Raw genomic sequence first — 22,137 nt, forward strand, 5'->3', positions numbered from 1 at the left:
TGTCTATGATTCTATCAAAACTTTTACTAGTGATTCTAGACTTCAAAGCACATTCAGAGATATGCCCTCCTTTATCCTCACAAAATTTAGTGTGAGAAGTGGAATAATTTTTTTTTTTTTAAATATGAAACTGAGCTTCTAGGTGAGTGGACGAGATTCACCAGTGAGTGACGGTTAATTTTGTTGATTCTTTCCATCCTACATAAATTGTTTGCCATCAGGAAGAGAACTGTATACTGTTTAGTGTGCTAGATATCCTCTGTTTAGCCCTACAAATCCACTCTCCACTTTTCTGTACCCTGCTTTGTGCCCCAGGATCACCTATGTGGATGGCATTTAAGAGGATCTGTGTCCTCTGGCTTCCTTTTGTGTTTGGCCAATGGGAAGCCCTGGCTGGAGATGGAAAGAGGGAGGTGAGGGTGGGCTGGGGTCAGGGTATTCATCCTCCTGGTTCTCTTCATGGGAGGCTGTCCATCACAAGCGGGGTCCTCCACTCCTAGGGCCTGCTCTAAGGATCTTTTCTCCTTCTGGGCTCTGGCGTCCTTTCTCTCCGTCTATCCCTTTGGGCCTAGGGCAGTGACAGCTCTGCTGCTACAAGCTCTGGGCCCCTGTACTGTTCCTCATTGTTTCCTATATCCTGCCCACGTCTTTGTAATGAACACTTTTAGAAATAAATCCTCCCCAGATTATCTCGAGTGTGCCACCTGCTTACTGTTGGGATCCTGACTAATTCACTATACATAAGGACTAACCAAGAAGTAGTTAGATGCTTTGGTTGTAATTTTAGGTGTAAGTAAGATATAGGTAAGTAAGTTTAACTGTCAATTAAACCATCAATGACAGAAATTATGATGCTAGCAATAAAAGCATCTTATCTAAAACCCAGAAAAATAAGATCTGATCCATACTACATCTTAAAAATTTTCATATCAAGTAAACAGAACTAAAGAAAAGTCTCAAGACAATTAGTTTTGTGATTTCTAGGAAATTTATCAACAACCATTTATTGTACTTTCAAGAATTGAAGGTAGTGAAGAAAAACAAGGAAAAAGAAAAAAGAAGAGAGTGCAGAAAAGCTGTCAATGGCAGAACGCTAAAAGGAAAAAGTAGAGTTGGGATTGGTGGTAAAGAGATGAGAAGCAGAAAGTGCAAAGCAGAAAGGAAAGAAGTGCCAAATGAGAAGCAGTGTAGAGCAGAAAGTGAAGAAGGCTTGGGAAGCGATACTCATTTCTAAATTGGCATCAGTATAAGCCCTGTGCATTGCAAAGGCTGAGAGAAACAGATAGCAAAGGAAAACGACTGAGAAAAGACTTGGAAGTCAAAACACACCACAGGATATATGCGGTTCATTTTGAATTTAATCTCTTTATAATGAACGAAGAGAAGGCCAACCTACCCTCATACAACTGAGCGTATTGTGGGAACCCAGCAGCACGAAGCCAGTCGCATGCTTCCTTTGCCTCAATTTCTGAAAAATACAAGAAAGGGAAATGCATGAGTCCAACGGCCACACACTAGCACTCTACCTTCTTAATCAAGGAGAAACTGGTGAGCACTGTGCAAGTTATTACAAAGCAAAATTGTTCTCAGGTAAGTCTGCATGTCTACCCAGAAATGGGTGTAAAATGAGCAGGTATCACAAAGGTACTTGTTATGTGTCTACTAAGATTATCTTCAACGTTGATCCATAAGTACTGAGATAATAACAAAGCCACAGATTACAGAACACAAAGGCTGAGTTTCAGGCAGGGAAAAATGTCTTACTTATACACCAGGGAACCAGGAGACTAGGGAGAAGGAGGGAATATTTCCTTATGATCCTGTTTTTTTTAATGAATTTTTTTTAACTTTCAAAGATAAGGCTATGAATATTTATTCAACATTCTTTTATTCTTTCACTCTTGGATAATGAAAGAAAGAACATAACTGGGTAGTCTAGGAAAATGTATTTTCTCATGAAGAAAGGTATTATAAAAATCCAATGTAATATTATTTCTTTAATTTTAATAATAGCTTTAATTCCTAATGCCTTACTACAAGATGTTCATTCATCAAGCACATTAGAATGATATCTGAGTGCAGCATGGGAAAGTAACGCTGATTATCCAGAACTGAGACATGAGTTTGATGGGGCTGCTAGAATCTCAGAGGGCCAAACCCAAGGGGTTGATCTGTCCTTTGGGTGACCATTTTCAGTGTGGACCTACCAACCACGCATGGGACCACCTGCCTGGAGAAGCTGTGGAGGGAGACGGGAGGAGTCTACAGTACGTGAACTAGGCTACTTTTGACCTTGTGAATTCTGGATCATTTCCCAACCACAACTCTGTTAGATAAATATGAATACAAGGGAAAAGAAGTTCATCTGTCAAAAGTTCAGTTTCTCCAAACAAAATTAAACAGCCTATTATAACAGGTCTCTACCCGGGCTCCTTCCTCTGCTGTTGGGACGGAGCCCGGTCAGGTCACTGTATTTCCATTGACTCTGACGTGCATTTTTCACCATAGCCAAAGCCGGAGAGTACAGTGTGTTCTTGGCATCACAGCATAAAAACGATCCACACTAACCTCAGCTGTGGGTCTGAGACTGTACATCTACAGTGAAAGCTCAGTGTCTGCGCAGAATAATGTTTAATGTGACAGAGCTATCCGGTATATGTTAGGAAAACACACTCAAGGCCAGAGCTGACACAGGCCTCAAAGGAAAGAACAAAAGCCTACAGCCCCGTCTCACTGATCTGCTTGGATATGGGTTGAGATTTGTCATTAAATTCAGGAAAACAATGATTTCCAGACTTTTACTTCCATATCCCAGAGTGTCTGCTTCTTTTGGCGTCCCCTAATCCACTGTCATTCCGGGGACTGACAATTTCTAAATCTTGAGTTTTTTCTCTGACACGAGGGTTTTTTACATAACTGCTACCAGCATGGACCTAATAGGTATTCCCTCCTGCCACATCTGCATCACTGAAATACCGGGGGCACCAAGCTGAAAATAAAAGCTTGGAAAGCATTTCTCTCAGGAGGAGTGTCTCTGAGATCCACAAGTGCAGTTCAAAATGACCTTCAGCTGAACTGGACGGCATTGGCTAACTTGGGCTTTCCCTTCGCAAAGTACAAAGGGCAATTATTGCACATCTCAAAAGCTCTATTTAGTACTCATTTGAGAGTCCTTACGTGAAGGCTTCCACTTTGATAACCACACAAGTATTTCAGGGAAAATAGGAAACGCACATTCTGACTGTAACACGGGGAAAATGTGGTGAGTTACTACTGAGTCATAGACAGGCTGTTGTCTTCTAAATTTTCAAGCTTCAGATTCACTTTCTATTTCAATATAATATCATGGATAGTGATGAGAAAATATCTAATTTCTAGACATGCTCTAAACTTCATTATGAGTCAGCAAGTATTAGAAGTACAGAATTCAGTATTTTCTATTTGAACTACATGAGTGGTATGACTTTTTCTATTTATTATTACTTTTACTACTATTAAAATGTAGTGTTAAGCAGGAGAGCCCCAGAGAAACAGACCATGAAGAACCAGTGGAGGAGACCTGGAAGGCAGGGATTCTACAACATAGAAAGCTCAAAGAAGAGTGGGACGTGAGCTTATATAAAAGTGTACACTCCACCTCCCCTAGGGAAGGCAGGGACTCAGACAGGAGGTAGGAAGGATAACGAGCTGCCGGAGAGGTGGGCAGCAGCAGTCCTTACAGAAAAACTCCTTTTGGAACTGAAGACTCTGGTTGGGTGGTAGAATAGGGCTCGGGCGAGCCTGGAAGATTTTATTTAAAAGGTTCTCTAGATAATTTTACTTTTTCACAAGAGCAACACAAATAGTGAACTGAAATTCTACCCACACATAAACCTGAATAATCAAATCATAACCAGAACCCAGCTAAATCAAACCCTCAAATAAGCTGATTTTTTAAATGGGTAGGCATTTAGCTTTTAACTCTCAGAGTCAAATGACAACAAAAACTGCAACTAGTAAATAACAAATGAGAAGAAGCCGCATCCTAGCCATGGTGGATGGCTTCTCACCATCACTCCCCACACTAACTTGCTATTATTTCTGAAATGTCTCTCAAACACATACTGTAGCTGTAGGCCCAACACCTTGATATCTCAATTTAAGGGTAAAACAAACCCTTGTTTACCACCTAGTGACAAAGCAAACAAACAAAATAATCAGGCATTAACCACTATCAAATTTGACTTTGCCCATCAAGACGAGTTCGAGAAAAAAAAGAATCTTACAGTTTCTACTGATTCCCCACAGCCGCTACTAACTCATATCAGCCAAATGCTAATGTTTTCCTCAGGACATATTACCCTTGCAGTGGCCAAAATGACTGGAGAATCAAAAAGGAATCACTATTGCCAGTGTCATCATTTCACAAAGATCTACCTAATGAGATTTGAATGACATTTGAGGGACTGTGAAAATCTTTCTTTTTTTACTGAGCTCTTGCTAGCCAGCATAATATTACGTAAAAGCTTTAACGGCCATTCAAATCACATTTTGACAGTTTTATTTGTTCTCCATTTGCAACACATACTGGTCCCTGTAGCAGCTCCAAGGCTCCAAGGCAAAGCAGCAACCTGCTACAAGTCTGTAGAACATCTAAGTGTGGGGTGGAACCAGAGAATACCCTTGGACAGACTGGCCTACTGTCTCTACCACGGTGACCACGTTACATTACTGGAGAAATTTGACTCGGTATCACGATAGGATTGCAACCAGAATTTTTATAATTATTATATGTAAAAATCATTTCCATTTTATTCTACAGAGGGTATCTATTTTTGCCTGCCCAACATCCTTCCCCACTTCTTTGGATAACAGAACCTCTCTATGTTAAGAGCCTTTTCTATCTGGTTTAGGTGGGCAACTCCTGGTTGCCCCCAATCACATTCCTTGGCCCTATCACCACCACTCACACGGGGATGACCTGCTCCTTAAGAGCATCCCATTCCCCTTAGTCCAAGGAGACCAAGGAGCTTTGCGATCTTAAGTCAACAGTTGTTTGGGGGCTGAAATTAACTGGTTGAAAAGGGAGATACCCATTTTTTCAATTGGTAGCTTGATCTGCACAAAAACCAAGCAAACCTTTTCACTTAATAAATCTAGAAGATGGGTTGGTGCTAGGCATGCTCTTCTGCCACATATCTGTGATTCTACTTGAGGGAAAGTCACCGAGTTTGCCTCGGCTGCCTTTCCTACATGCTTAGAGCGTGACGTGACCTCTGTCCAGAGACAGACACAGTAGAGGGAGGCTGTCTCACCAGGTGCCCGAGGAGCTGCACATCAATGAGCATGAGAACATAGTCACTGTGAAGACTAACCATGGCCTGTGACACTGGTTTAAAAAAGTATTATCCTATTTCTTAATTACAAATGCTCAGTTTTGAAAATATAATATATACAGAAAGGCACAATGAAAGAAAAAAGTCAACTCTTGTCCCATTACTAACACCTAATTCAATACATGTTATTTGCCAACATGGTAATATCTTTGGTTGACTACTTTTTTCACATAATAATACATGGTGAATATTTTCCCATATAATGATATTGTTGGTAAAAATGAGAAATTAACTTTGTTTTGAGAATGACGCTTAATTTTTAAATACTTGATTTTTGAATATTGTATTCACCGCTAGGAGGTTATAACATCAAGGTAGCCAAGAGAAAACAGTTCAGTAGGACTTCACCAACACAGACTGATTGTGAAGAAGGCTGGAAGTCTACGTGAGTTAAAAGAGATTTAGAAGTTGTTTGTTTAAAGAAACATCATTAGTGATGTTTGGATACAGTCAAGTGGACAAGGCTCTGGAGGGCGTCAGTCAAGTCAGGTGTTATATTGAGTGCAGCAAATTTGCCTCCCAGGTTTGCAGTCCTCCTCTCATATTACAATCTCATTGAATTTTCAGACTGATGTTTCTAGAGTGCTTGGGAACAGGGTGTTCTCCTAGCTAAGTATTTTAAGTATATTTTTTTGGTTTACCTTTTTCTCGACATAGCAAATACTTTTTCCATAGCTAACCCAAAGGAATTCTATTCTTTCTAAATGACCAAAAACTCAAATTAGGCCAAATTAAATTTTATCATCACCAGATAATTAAGTGATTAGAAGGAACCTGGTCTACCATGGAAAGTTTATGAAATCATTACATGCAGGCATATATATTTATGTTGTTCTTACAAATCTCCTGGAATTTTGATAGACAGACCGGCTCCAATTTAAGTAGGTCTTCTTTCTTAAATGTTCATTAAAAGTACTCAAGAGAAGTGGGGAAAAAAAGACATCATGGATCTCCACGTGATTTAGAAAAGCAGGCCTGAGAACAGTGTTTTTGCTTTTCATTTAAACTGGCTAACATGGTGGGCACCTTGTTTCTGAAAGATTATGGATGACTCAACCACCACAAGATGTCTGCAGTGGATACAATTATCACTATTAAAGTATATCAAAGGTATTAACATTTCAACAGGATCATGGTTGTTGGCTTAGGATGATTTATATGGCTGAGTTAGCTTCATGATTAACATACTACTTAAGACGAATGACTCCTTTGTCTTCAGATGGAATTTCTCAAGTGAAGTTCCTATTTATTGAAGGTGTATTTATCTGGCCATACACTAGGCCAGTTTTGTTAAAATCAATGCCAGAGTATCAACCTCATCTATATATGGATATGAATGATGCAATCATTAATATTACATAGAATCATACACCACCACCACAGCCCTTCTCCAGAGGGCTTTGTAGCCCTAATTACAGGTGCAGGATGAAACATCATTTTGTAGTAATAACAGACTTGGATTTAGACCCCATGTCATGTTGTCAGGATATATCATTTTGCACTCTTTGAATTATGTAGTAAGTTTATTGTGATGTGTAAGAGGCCTGAATGAGTCTTAAATGTGTACCAAGTATAATTTTTTCTAATGAGCATAACATTTTCTTTCCACGATATTCTAAGTTACTAATAGAGTTAAAATACAGTTATTCCGAAAAATAAACTTAAGACTATTAATCACTGAACATTCAAATCAGTGAACCAAGTGATAAACACTCCCCCATAACTTAAGACAACGTTTTCCTTGATGTGTAGCAAAATATCTTGCTGTTGGCTAATACATAACCACAGAAGAAAGAAATCTGGAAGCTGTACATATCCCTGTGTCACCTAATTGTACTCAGTTAAAATGGAGATTCATGGCTGTGTTTATGTGTACTTTTTTCCCGAAAGCAAGTCACAGACACGTTGAGACACACTATTCCATCACCAGTTCTTAACACTAGCTTTATTTCTTGGGCCTTAAAATATCTTCTGCAAGCTAGATTCATATCAAATCCAGTCACTTAGAAATAATTTCTATTAGGGTAAAAGAGGATCAAGCAAATTCTGTAACTAAGTAGTAGGTCTATTTCTAGTCATGCAAGAGTTTTTTTTTTTTCTTTTTTGGTGAGGAAGATTAGCTCTGAGCTAACATCTGTTGCCAATCCTCCTCTTTTTGCTGAGGAAGATGGGCCCTGGGCTAACATCCACGCCCATTTTCCTTTACTTTATATGTGGGACGCCTGCCACAACATGGCTTGATAAGCAGTGGGTAGGTCTGCGCCTGGGATCCAAACCTGTGAATCCCGGGCCACCAAAGCAGAGTGCATGAACTTAACCACTATGCCACTAGGCTGGCCCCACAGGGGATGTTTTTAATCACTCTTTTTCAGCCTTGTTGTGGAAATCATATATATATATACATATCTAAAATTTATTATTTATTTATTAAGTATATAATGAAAACATACACACACACACATTTTCTTATACATTCCCAATGATTCCCTGCTCTTTCCAGTTGCCGTGTAACTTGCAGTTCTCCTCCAACTGGGAAGCATATACTTCCCATCCCATTGATGTCTGGCTTGGCCATATGACCCACTTTGGCCAATGAAATGTGAGCAGAAGTAATGTATGCTAATTTCAAGCAAAACTCTTCAAGAGCCATCTTTCTGCCAGCTTTCCTACTCTTTTCCCTTTACCATGAGGCTAGTATGTCTCAGACAGAGGCTATTCCTTCAGCGTGGGTCCTGGAATGATGACATGGAACTAAGCCACAGCAGATGAGCTGCTGACATGTATTGTGAGCAAGAAATAAACTTCTGTTGTTTAATGCCACTACAACTTGGGGACAACTTGTTACAGTGGCATAATCTAGCATAAGCTAATTTACCACAGCTGCCAGCTATTCACTCTATAGATGAAGCATACGGAATGCACTATGGACATTTATTTCAACTTGAAGCTGTTGCTGGATATCCATTAGCGTGTCATAGAAATGAACACAGTCTCAGTAACCATGTTTGCTTGGAATTCTGCTTCCCTGCCTACAGTGCACGGCCTATATGAATTAAAGGAATGTAAACAATCCTTTCACACTCATCTGTCACAGGCATCCATATATGTGAGTGTGTCTGCACATTCACAAACACACCTACATTTTTTCTCTCACATACATTATACACACTTACACCACAGAAAATCAAAAGTTCAGTTGCAACTGAACAAGGAAAGTCTTCAGGAATATACACACTATTCTCCATGCCCATATTCCTAATAGTATTAAAAAAAATTTACAATTCCCTCCAATCAATCTCAAAGAAAAAGAAAGCAGAAAATATAACTCTACCAGCCAAATAATTTCTGACCAGATTGTTGAGTCAAGTTTTCCCTGAGGCAGAGTAGCTCTTTATTCTCTTTTCTCACTTGGTACAGACTGTTCCCATCAGGCACTTGTGGTATTTCTCAGGGAGGCTGCATGCACACACAGCATATGAACATCCTCAGCTTTTTGAAGTTGTGGAGCCACTGCCTACCACTAAATCCCAAGAGATTCTTCAAGATTGAGTCAGTTAAGCAACTGAAATGCAAGGTAGGGGAACAGAGAGTTGATTTAGACAATTAGGAAGAGGGTCATCATTTGCAGGCCTTGGCCAAAGTATCTACATACTGACCCGCCAAGATAACAGAGTCTTGTTAACCTTTCTTGCGACAAGGGTATACGATTCTGGAGATGATTTTTCTTTCTAACTTGGCTTCTTTGGCTTCTCTTGGAAAGACAGAGGATAAGAGTCCACAGTAGCTGATGATGTGGCTCTCAGGAGCAGAAGCTCTAACTTCCACAAGGTCAGCCAAACTGCCAATATCAGAGGGGTCCCTGAGTATTCACTCTGTCATGCGGATGACTTCTTGCCCAGGGAAGAGCAACTGCTTTGGACAAGTCCCACCACCACTGGGAAGTCAGGTTCCTTGGCTTTGGACAGGGACTCTTCTATAGTGCTTTAAGACTTTTATTTTTTAAATGTTACAAAAATTACGCATGTCTTTAGGGAATCAAATCCCTTCTATATCTGTTTTCAGACCTATCTGAATGTCTATACTTATAAAGACTTATCTGCTATTTCAGTTGCTTAGCCCAACTCTTTTATAGTTTTGGGTACACCAATTACACCAGAAGCTTTCATGATATCAGGGAAAATTGTACCATGTAGGCATCAGAAGGAACACAGAATCTGTCTGAATAAAACAACTCCAAGAATCCTACAGACCCTTTTCTAGTCTTTCAATCCTTGTAGGGCTGGCACGACAAGATACAACATCACCAAAGCTTCCGACTCCCAACTCAAGGCTTTGTGTATTCAACTTCTCAGCAACTGTAACTAGTGTTTGCTTAATTTAATGCCAAGAAAAGATGTGCACAACTCAAGCGTAATTTTATCATCTGACTATATATAAAAACTTGACAGTGTATGTATGCGTGTGTGTTTTATTTTTCAATATTTACTGGGAAATATTTATTGGGATAAAATATTTACTGGGAACTTTTCAATGTGTCTGCCAGTTTTCTGGAATGCTTCCTACTTGTCTGCAATGGTGCTGGTTCTGTGAATGATTTTCTAAATATACATCAATAGTCCCAGAAAATCAGGGTCAGATTCAAGAAATTAAGTTTTTATTAGGTTTTCAGCCATGGATTAACTTCTCTCCAAGTTCTTCCAGACCAAAGAGACAACTGAGCTTAGAGGTTTGCCCTCTAAGTATTGGGATTTTTATTTTGCAATTCATCAATAGACACTGACTTTATATATCCTTTACAGAAAGCAATTTAAAACGAGTTCAGGTAGTTGAAATAGCTTTACCTGATTCAGGGTGACGGGAGATTATGCTCCCAACTGAAGAGGTGGGGCACAGTCTGAATGTTGGAACCTCTCTTTTTCATCAGACACAGTGATACATTAATGATTTGTGTCATGCTCTGATCTAACCACATGGCAGTATTAATATTAGTCAATTGAGGCATTCCATAAACACACCATGAATGCAATCAAATAGGTTAAAAAAAGTTTTATAAAATATAAAAAAGTTTTAAAAGTTTAAAACATAATAAAAGTTTAAAAATTTTCTAATAGTTCCATTTGTATAGTAGATAACTTCTAGTTTTAAAGAATTATTTGGGCCTTAATTATTGTCATAAAATCTTAGTTGGTCCTCTTCAAATTTTAAGTTTAAGAACACAGTACGAAATGGCAGAAGTATGTGTCATATAAACACACAACTACTTCTTAATGGAGGTCCAGGTATCTCTACCTCATACAATATAGCAAATGTAATTTAATTACCTGACTAGTTCTGGGCATGTAACAGATTTTAATAAAGTAGTCAACATGATGGTCTTGACTAATATGCTTGTCCAAATACTCACCGAATTCAGGTATAAAAGGATTATTTCTCCTAAGAACAGACTTGAATAAGAGATAAAAGTGATTTAAAATCCCTTCTTAAATAAAATCTAACAGAAGAGCAGCAAAATCTAAACCTAAGATTTGAAACACCTGAAAGAATGAAAAAAAGAAAGAAAGGAAAAATTGCTATAATTTTACCACCTAGAGATTGATTAACATTTTGTTGGCATATAGTCTCTCATTCTTTTATTATGAAGATGTGTACATGTATCTGGCCTAAGTATACTATTTTACATAATCCTTAAGTAAAACTGTAATCTGCTTTTTTACTTGACAATGCAATTTGAGCCTCTTTCCATGCCAACAGATGTTCTTCTCAAATATTCTACATGGCTGAATAACATTACTATTGCCATTACTTTAAAAAGCATCTTCTTTTATCAACTCAGGCTTCCATAATCATAGGTTAAAAATAATAAATCCAGTTCTCTGGAGGCTTTCATTCTAAATAAAGAATTTTGCCAGAACGTGCATCCTGGTGAACATATTTCAGGGAGTACTTCTGGGTTGACATTTCTCATGTTATTTTACATTCTGGATCAAGACACATCTCATATGGTTTTGATTTATATTCTCAGCAGACTTCAAAAAGGAAATTCCAAGTGGAAGTTTATTCATACACCAGAACTATGTTTAAATGATGCTACAGGGATGTCTTAAACTAACACAAGTCAGGAAGTTCACAGTGAAGGTTAGATCCTGGACCATGTTCCCATCTCTTCCTTCTTGGTATCTGGAAAGTGGAGATTTTATGTAACAGCTGTTCCACTTGTCTATGACCTCCTGCATATGTATTTAGATAATTTCAAAGATGCATTTCAAAACTTTAGGTAATAAACTGGTATTTTCTAAAGGGTGTTGCTGAAGTTTCAAGGATACACTTAAAAAACTAAACAAATAAACTAGACCAACTAAAGAAAAACTCCCCATCTTGTTTTAATGACTAGATGAATATTTGGAGTCTACGTGACTCCCCAAATCCTTTAAATAATCAAAAGCAAAACATGACCCAAATTTCTAAAACTACCAAATTCACCAAGAGTTCATAGCTTTAGAACAAAACAGTTTTATTTTTGTGCAGGGTTAATGTTATTGCTTTAAAGGGAGTTTAAAATGAAGATATATTCTAATTTCATTTTGTTCTTAGCTAATGGCATATCTATTACTTAAACAGAACTCAAGTTTCTTCTCTTGTTGAATACATATATTTAGTTTTATGAACTAACTTTTTTAAAAAAAGCCTGTCAATTTGTTTAGAAAACATTCCTTTATTGGAGGATATACGCAGACTAACTGTTACAAGAGCGGTAACATGGCATGAAGCAGCTAGAAGCTGAGTTCAAGTCCTGGCCCCACCTCTCGTTACCTTCATGACTTTGGATAGGTGAACTTCAGCATGCCTCAGTTTCCTTGCCTGTAAAATGGGAATAAACAACAGTGCCCAGCTTAGAGGGTTGTTGTAAGGATGACGTGAGCTACTGCCTGTGTTTGCTACTATTACCACAGCAGAGGGCTCACTGTTACTGTCTCATGACAAAAAACAGTGGTTCTGATGATCTCTGATTCTCTCCACTCAGCTCTCCCTCATTTGGCCTCCAGAAGTAGAAGACTTCAGAAGCCTTATTGATTTATTCAACAGACATCTGTTGGGTACCCCTGACGTGAAGAGCCTGCTGTTAAGCACTGTGGGAAGATGCAGGGCTGTGGGCAGCAGGATCCTGCCCTGCAGGTCTCTAAGCCGAGCAGGGAAGACAAACACATGTCCAGGCATCACTATGACCCAAGGAAGCAAAAGCCTCTCAGAGCAGGACAAAGTCCTCCAGGGCTCAGAGCAAGAGGGGGCATTTGGGGTAAGGTAACCAGGGCCAGCTTAGCAGGTGAGATGACACGTGAGCTGGAAGATGGTTGGCTAACTGGTCTGCCCATAGCAACCCCTCTTCTGCCCAGTGACTGATTTTGAAGCTGGGATTCCTGTAAACTCAGTACCTTTCTGGAATAGATGCTTATGTTCCTCCATCTGTGCCTGCAGGAGGGCTTTGCAGCCAAATGCCATCCGTCCCCTAGATCCAGATTCTTCTTATGACAGGAATCTAGCAGGCAATTCATTTTTTACATTCTATAGAAGACTTCATTATACTCTTTCTGTTAAATACTGTTGTATTACAGGAAGCCATGCTTCACACAATACAGTGCTGTTTAATGAGACGTAATGAGAGTCATAAATGAAGTGTAACACTTTGAAAATGGCAGTAAAGGCCTCCACAGGCTGTTACTTTTAGGACATGAACACCAGGTCGGGGAAGGCAGGCATGAGATTCCAGTTCATGATGTGCTTGCCAGTTAATAAGTAAAATATTAGCAATCACGGTCTTGATATGTGGGGCTCTCAAGGGCAAAGACGTGTTTAAACATACCAAACATATCAGAACCTTGGGAAAGGAATCTGTATCAGACGTATAGGCTTCATTAAGGGAAATGCCTTCAGAAGATTATTTTTCCATGTTATGAGAAAAAACTGAACAAATTAGTAAATAGTGAGCAAAGGATATGGGCTTCCTGTGGAGTAATGACTGGAAAAGTTGAGGGTTAATGTGGATCTCAAGGTCATTGACATCAAGAGGTCATAAGTTTCCCAGATAGGCTTCCTGTCAAGGTCATTCCCACTAGTGAAAACATCCTAGGTGCATATCCAGGGATCCGCTTTGTGAGGAGGCAACTGGGAAAGGAATACAAATACCATTCAAATACTTCAAATCACTTACATTTAAAGCAAAGAAATATTTTGCTCTTATGCTAAAATGATTATAATTAATGTGTCATGCAAGCTCAAATTATACCTAATGCTAAACAGAAAATTTGGAAAGCAGTCCTCTTTGAACCTATTGTTTTTCCAAAATTAGGAACAATAAGTACATGTTAACACACACACACGTTCATATGTGTGTGTGAGTGTGTATATACATATATATATTTTTTTCAAATCGAGATGAAGTCTGTCTTGTTTAGACTAATGCATGAACTAGGGGCTCTTAATCCGGGCTTTTTAGCTAGAACTCAGAGGCCTGGGAACTCCTTGGTATGCAAATACTGTGATGTAGGTGCTTTATTTGCTGAGGCTACATAGATTCAAGTTCTCTGATGCAGTTATTCACCACTAAGGTACTCACATCCAGCTCAAGAAGGAGAAAACTGTGTATACCTTACAGGCTTAAAAGAGGGCCAGCTTTTTCCTGCTCTGTTTCCTGTGGGCAACCAGTTTTTGATTGTGAACTTGGGAGAGATAAATGCTCTCTCTCTCTCCTCCTCTCTCTCTCACACGCGCACACACACGCGCGCAAATATATATATATAGGTGCACATACATTCTGTAAATATACCATAGGTAAAACTGCAAGCATCCCTAAATAAAAACGCAGATTTTTGTACCCTCTTAAATCATGACATCGCAGGTACACATTACCAGACTGGAAAACTGATTGCGTCTTTGCACGTCCACATCTCAGCCCAGAGCCTTGCAAATGAATGTTGACTGAAAGAGTGAATGACTATATCACGAGGCAAATATTTATAGCTTTAAATATTTACAGGCCAATAAACACCTAAAATATTTTTTCAGATATCCAGGCCCCTCCAAACTCACAGAGCTATCGTAAATATGAGAACATGTACTGTGAAAGTAGTTTGTAAATTGTAAAACCCTATATAAAAACAAGGTAACGTTATTCTTCTAGCTGTGATTCTGCCTCCGGGAGACATGTCCTCAAGTATCCTTGGGCAGCAGTGTCTTTGTGTATCTCATTGTTGCCCCTGGTTTCTGAAGGGCAGGGCATTTGACGTGGTCCCAGCACTGACTGGGAGAGTCGTTTTTGCTGGCTCTGATCCTCTCTCCCTTCTCTCTGCGTGGAAGCCTTGGGAATTCCAAGGGCACACATTACTGCAAGATTGAGTCTTGGAAAAACAACAGCGAGAAAAGATTTTCCTGTTTTCTCACAAAGGAATCAGTCTCCCTTTTTAAGATCACCAAGCCTGATTGGGGCATATTCATACTTGAGAATAATCAGACACAACCATAGAAAAAGAATAGCATAGGACTTGCAAATATTTTGACCATAGTCTTTAGTAGGAAATACACTTCATATAGCTGTGAACTTGCATGTGCATACACAAACTAAAACAAAGTTTCACTAAACAATAATTACACTTTATATATATGCAATGCCACCTGACATTTTCTGTTCTGCTTTGTTTTATTCTCTTTTCTTCTCGTCTATTAAAAATTCTGGGTATACCCACTAACTGACTTCATGACCCTCTGTTTAAAGACCACCATCTTGGATGACACTCTTTATATGAGAAGCATCTGGTTAAATAAATGAATAAATTGAACACAGTTCTAAGAGTCTGACAGCTAGGGGGTCTTCCTAGACTCCCCTCTCTCCTGCATTCCCCTTATCCTCACAACACAACCCCAAGACCTGCTGAATTTCTCTACCCTGGTCTAGAGCCTCCGCATGTCCCCAGGACTATTGCAACAGACTCCTAACAGGTCTCCCTGCTTCAGTTCTTGCCTTCCTGAACTCTCCGAGACGCAAGTATGATCAGTCTCCTTAAAACTCCCTCCTGCCTCCCTGTCATCCGTAGAATAAATACAGCCCATTACCATGGCCCACAGTGCCCTCTCTCCCCCGGCCTCTGCCTGCTTCCAGGGGCTCACGGCCACTTGGGGTCCAGTTGCATGGAACTGCCTGGAGTTCACCAGTCCCAGGGGGCTGTTTCAAGTCCCACACTTGTGCTTAGGCTGTTTCCTCCCCTTCATCTATCACATTCCTCTCACTTCTTTTTCTTCTGACTTACCCTCATTCTTCTTCCATCAAAATTTAGCTAAGACATCATGTCCTGAATCCCAGGTTAGCCTGGCTCTTCTCTGGACTTTCCTACATCTGTTATAGTCCTTACAAGATTAGACTGAAATGTTCCTATTACATGTCTGTCTCCTCATTAGACCACAAGCTCTTCGAGGGCAGAGGGTGCCTGATACCATTTGCACCTCTAGTGTCTGGCAGAGCACGTGGAACCTGGTGCGTGCTCAATGCACGCTGAATTGTGGAGGAGCCGAGAAGTTCTGTTCCAGGGGTCTCACAGGCACCTATCCTTCACTGACACTGCTCTGCATTAATCCCAAACCAGAATAGACTGCTGCTCCTTGTGTTTATTCCCAGCAAAGGACCCCCAGATTACTGCTGTCAAAGGTCTTTGGTGAAGGTACCTTCTGCCCCCCAGAAAAGCTCTCCTGCTTTCCTTCTGCTTTCCTGCTTTGACTGAAGGAGGCTGAGGGGCACATGTGGGTTTTCATAGCTTTCTGTTCCACTCTATTTGAGAAGCCTGCTGCTACTGCTGCTGGGGCTGAAGTTGGGCTGAGTGCCAGCCCCAGTCTTAATCAATAACAAATCAATGACATGCAGCTTAGAGGCCTTCCAGATGTGGATTTGGAACAGTGCTGGGAAGTCAGATTTGGTCCAGAGTCATTTCCAACCTGGAGGACTCTGGGAGAAGGAGCGTACTTCTGGTGATGAGCAAAAGGGTTAGTTCCCCTCATGAGTGGATCTGAGGCCTAGTTCAGTCTGGACTCCCCAAGACCTCCCTGGATATGCCCCGGAGAAAACTCAACTCCTGGAGGCTGTCCCATTCATATCTCCAAAAGAATCACCCAGTCAGTCCATGATGGCACCCCTGGGGAAGTGGGTATGCTTTTAATTAGAGTACAGTAATGCCTCTCTTGAAATGTAACCATACTAGGGTAGAGTAATAGAGTAATCTCTTCTATTGAAATGTAACCACACTCAGCTATGACTATTTTGACTCTTAGGAGCAGAGGGAAAATGTGTGAGATACTGGGGTGACCTTCTTTTGGCCACTGGATTTAATTGGGTTTGCCTAGAAGACCCTTCCCTTTACTCTGCTTAGTTAAAGCTTCTCCTTCCTTGAAGGTGTAGCTTGTTGGACACTTCCTCCAAGAAGCCTTCCCTGGACCCTTCTAATAGTTATACTCTCCACCACTCCATGATCTCTGGCCATCCTGAATTGTTATTTGACCTGTTATATGTAACCATGACTTCCATCTCTTTGTAGATCTAAAGTCTAAGTACAGTGAATTTGTAAACAGTAGGGGCTCACTACAGGTTTATGATAGATGAGGCAGTTACAGCTACTACTAATAACTAACATAAAAACAAGCTTGTACATGGGTGTGGCTGTTGATTGATGATGTTGAAATAAGTGAGGTTATAGAATATGTAATTAATAATATACTGTTTAGACTGTAAATAGAAACCACACTTGACAGAGAAGAGAGGTATAAAATTTAAAAGAGGTTATGAATGTGGGTTCACTGGTACCTGCATGATACTATGAAGGTACTTTTTGTACCAAGAAGGAGGAAGCCTTTTAGAAACATCATGTTTGCTACTTGTAGTCAACTGTGGAATGTTTTAAAAATGTATTTAAAGGGCATGTAAGAAAAGATTTGGAAATTTCAAACAAAAGATTAACCATTGGGATTATAACGTAACTCTTGAGCTGTTGCTTTATGAGTAGGGAGTTCTGTTTGCCACTAAAAGACCCTTTGATAATATGAATAAGTGAAACATACTCCACCTTACATTTTAGTTGTATTTAGGGGTTTGATTCATTAGAAAGTATGTGGCTCTTCCTGTTCCAAACGGAATCCTTTCTCCCTGTGACTTAATTTTGGGGCTGTGAGATAGGAGAGTAGACAGAACTGGAGGAAAGGAATGAATATCCTTCATGAATAAAGTAATGGCAGGAACAGACAAGGGAAAGGAGACAACAAGTTGAGATCAAAAACTTTCAGAGAGGAAGTGTGGTGGTGGAAAACAGCAAGGAGTACAGGCTTACTGCAGGGGTCCCTGAGCAAACCTCCTTCCATCTCAGTTTCCTCATCTGCGAAAGGAGCATAACGTCACGTCTACACTTCAGAGCAGCTGTAAGGATGTGAGAGCAACTCCAGAACAAGGAAGGGCCTTCAGTTTATCGCTGCAATCCTGGTCCCTGGCACAGGGCTTGGGACTTTACTTGGTGTTTACATGTGCTGAACAAAAACAAATTATGTAAATTGACAAAGAGCAGGCACTTAAAAATTGGAGCTATTGTTATTAACTGAAATGAGTACTTTTCACATTTTTCCACTGATGTACTTGAATGGCAGAAGAAAATAAACAGATGCCCTCAATTAATTAATTTGACATTTCTATCTACATAGAGGAAGAATGTGACATGTCCACACTTGTTTTAATACAAAAAGCTTTCCCTTAAATTGTAAGAAAACTGATTCTCCAAGAAGATGTACCATCCTGTAGCTTCTTACGCCTGGACACTCTGTCCGGCTAAAGAGGCTCAGATGTAAATTTAAAAGAGAAATCTCACTTTTAGAGAGATGATTTATTGTTATTTTTTAATAACAGCCTCCCTGCACACCAGAAAGTGTGGGGCTCAGGCAAATTCCGACTCCACTCAAGCCACGATGACATATGGTGGACTCAGAGGTCTGACTTTAACCGAGAGACACACAGGCAATCGACAGCTGACTGTGGGCTAAGCTGAAGATCACAGGCTGAAGGCAGAATCTCCGCTCAGCAGCATAAAGTGCTGGCTTGAAAACAAAGACCTTCTTAAACATATTTCCATAAAATAGCAGGAGATCTCATGTTCTGAAGACAACTGGTACATTTTACTCAGGCGTGCAACCAACATCCTGCAAAGATAGCTTCCGAGACAGAGCCCAAAGGGATCACCCTCTCCCCTGCTTAAAATCCGTCATGGCTCTCAAATCCCTCCAAAGTAAAACCCAAACTTGTGAGGAGAGCATACAATTCTTGAGCTCAGCAAGTGTCCCTGGCATGTCCTTCTGCATCTCAACTGCCCACACGCCCTGGACGCGGGTGGTGCCGAATAGCTCTCAGTTCCCTAAAACTGCCACCACCGCCCCACTGCCCACCCTCTATTCCCTGTAGGTACTTCTCCCGTGTCTAGAGTGACTTTCTCCCACTTCATCTGACTGGCTAACTCTTCTGCTTCTTTCCTCCTCTACTTCTTCAATTTCCAGCTCTAGTTCTACCTTCTCTGCAGAGTCCTTCCTGACCACCCCACTCCTGCCGCACAGGGGACTATAAAGTTCCGCCCGTCTGTCCTTTGCACCTTCTGTGTACGTCTGGCCCAGCACTTACCCTGGCACTGGAATTTTCGGTTTACTCTGCTTTTCTGGTTCCCTCCACAGGCACTGTCTTTGCATATCCTGCACCAACATGGTGCCCGGCACCCCAAAGGCGCTTGATTAACGTTTGCGTGGTGAACTGAGGAAGCTTCCAGCACAGAGGCTCAAAGAAATTTAGAGCAAGGAGTAAAAGTTTGTCCTCTCTCCTGTTTCTGGCCACTAACAGTGGAGAAGAACCTCATTGCTCCCCAGTGACTGCGAAGCATCAGCTAAGATTCCAAGCCTCCACACTTCCTTTCCTCATTGTTTTCATTCACATTAAAAAAGAACACCATGGATTTGCTTCACAGCCCCAAAATTAAGTCACAGGGAGAAAGGATTCCGTTTGGAACAGGAAGAGCCACATACTTTCTAATGAATCAAACCCCTAAATACAACTAAAATGTAAGGTGGAGTATGTTCCACTTATTCATATTATCAAAGGGTCTTTTAGTGGCAAACAGAACTCCCTACTCATAAAGCAACAGCTCAAGAGTTACGTTATAATCCCAATGGTTAATCTTTTGTTTGAAATTTCCAAATCTTTTCTTACATGCCCTTTAAATACATTTTTAAAACATTCCACAGTTGACTACAAGTAGCAAACATGATGTTTCTAAAAGGCTTCCTCCTTCTTGGTACAAAAAGTACCTTCACAGTATCATGCAGGTACCAGTGAACCCACATTCATAACCTCTTTTAAATTTTATACCTCTCTTCTCTGTCAAGTGTGGTTTCTATTTACAGTCTAAACAGTATATTATTAATTACATATTCTATAACCTCACTTATTTCATAACATGATAATGGTATCAGCAAATATAGATATTTGCAATTAATAATCTCAAAACAGCAAAAAAAAAAAAAAAATCCATACTTCTTAGGTTTACCGAATTCTAGGTTGTAAAATTCTCTTTGGCATAATGGTTTCTATTAGGAAAACACAGACAGCACTAAACCACCAAGTAAATTCTGCCAGAAACCTCCTATGAAACTCTGCTTCAAGGATTTACAGCCATTCTCCTTAGGCTTCATACTGATACTTCCTTGTTTCCAATCTCACTGTGAAAATAGATGGGAAACCATTCACAGCAGTGCTTTGAGATGCTTGTCTGGGAAAGCTGGAGAGTCTCACCAATGCTGATGTCATTGTCGTTCCTGGAATTCCAGTCCTGGTCACTCTCCCATCTGGGTTACTTTTCTAATCTGGAATTCTCTCTCCCAGCCTTCCCTCACTACCCACTCACCTGACCCCTGGGGGAAACCGTGACTCACTTCCCGTCCTTTAAACTTGCGGCTAAACTTCCCCTTCTGTAAGAGCCTTGAACTGAGGGGTGTGAGGAGAAGGACTGGGAGGGAGAGAGTTGCCAGGAAGCCAGGCAGAGGAGAGAGAAGGCTCCCACCCCATCCGTATTGGACACTGAGTTGCCAACCACCGCCAACCCCTGATTTTTTAGGAGATAATTATTGCCATCACAGTAATGACCTGAGTTGTACATTATTTAATGCTTGATTTACCTCCATGATCCTGAATCCACTCCTCATCTTTCCACTGCTATTTACAACTTCAGAAAGGATGAAGCGTAAAAGAAATAAAAAGCAAATTCATCAATCTTATATTTATGAAAAGTCTGATTGGGCAAATCTGAGACATAATTAAAAATAAGTAGTTAGACGGGCATCTATTTTATTAAGACTTGCATCCTTATTTGTCATTAATATTTTGTTGTTGTTGCTGAGGAAGATTTGCCCTGAGCTAACTTCTGTGCCAATCTTCCTCTATTTTGTATGTGGGTTGCCGCCACGGCATGGCCGCCGCCTGGTGTTGTAGGCCCACACCCTGGGACTGAACCTGGGCCGCCGAAGCGGAGCATGCTGAACTTAACCATTAGGCCCAGGGGCCAGCCCCATATTTGTCATTAATATTAATAAACTGGATGTAGTACATGACTCTTAGCTTTCCAGGTCAGTTTTTAATAAAATAATATTTTTACTATGGTAAAATTTTTTTTAATTAAGAATTTTAAAATAATATTGTGGCAGAGGTAAGCAAAGTATTTAACAAACGTGGGTGGACTACAACTCCCAGTCTCCCTTGTAGGTAGGCCATGTGAAGGAGTTCTGCGCAAAGGCCTGGGGGAGAATCTGCCATGTAACCCACCACTCCCTCTCCTTCTTTATCCCAGTGGATGTGCCAATGCCCAGGGGACCTTAGAAGCTGTGTGTTGAGGTGAGGGAGCTTCAGTCGGCCTGGATCTGGAACAGAGTATCTTTCCTCAATGTGAGGGGAAACAAACTTTTAGTTGGTTGAGATTATAACACTTTGAGGACAGGGAGCTCTGCCTTATTTTATGTTGAATCCCTAATGGCCACCTAATGCCTGGGAAAGAGTAGATATATAGCCAATGTTTATGCAATAATGAATATTGAATGAGTCATAAGAGTACGCACAAGAAAAATCAAAATGCACACAGGGAGTTAATTCTGAGAAAAATCTCTGGGGAAGCTTTGCTCCTACACACACGCACACACACAATCAACTTGATTCTAAATATTACTCAAAAACTCTTTTGTCCTTTATGTCCAATTTTGTTTTCATGGAAACCATCCAACTTTCAATATGTACCACGCTAAGATAGATTGTGAAATAGGTTTTTTTGAAAAGGATTCAATTCCTCTGCCTCCCCCCAAAAGAATCCCGATCTCACTTGATCAAACAGGTTTATTTCACTGCTCATCAGTTTCAGGGAATCAAATGCACTTAAAAAACAGTTTGAGGTCATCCAGACTTTAATGGCAGATCCCCTGAGGGGATACTGATTGGTGACTGGTGGGTAGGGTACCTTGTTCCATGTTCTCTTCATAAGGAAACTTCTTGTCCTCATCAGACTAGTCCGTGAAAATGACAAATGGTAAGACACTTTGTCTTAATAACAAAACCCACAAATCCCTTATACATTTGTATTTATTTTCAGGCTATACTAAATTTCTAGGCTTAAGACTATGAAGTGACATTTGGTGTTTCCTTTTTGAACCAGTTGTGACTAGA

General features: G+C 40.3%; 1 protein-coding gene across 3 annotated transcripts in view; it reads right to left on the minus strand.

The window, feature by feature from the left end:
* STARD13 (StAR related lipid transfer domain containing 13) overlaps positions 1-22,137 on the minus strand; it is a 167,249-nt gene that overhangs the window by 59,243 nt on the left and 85,869 nt on the right. For all 3 annotated transcript variants that reach the window (XM_058547993.1, XM_058547992.1, XM_058547990.1), the window contains exon 2: positions 1,397-1,468. In XM_058547993.1, the coding sequence (XP_058403976.1) occupies positions 1,397-1,468 (72 nt within the window). The remainder of the gene's footprint in view (positions 1-1,396; positions 1,469-22,137) is intronic.

The sequence above is a fragment of the Diceros bicornis genome, chromosome 9 (genome assembly GCF_020826845.1).
Source record: "Diceros bicornis minor isolate mBicDic1 chromosome 9, mDicBic1.mat.cur, whole genome shotgun sequence".
NCBI classification, from domain to species: domain Eukaryota; kingdom Metazoa; phylum Chordata; class Mammalia; order Perissodactyla; family Rhinocerotidae; genus Diceros; species Diceros bicornis.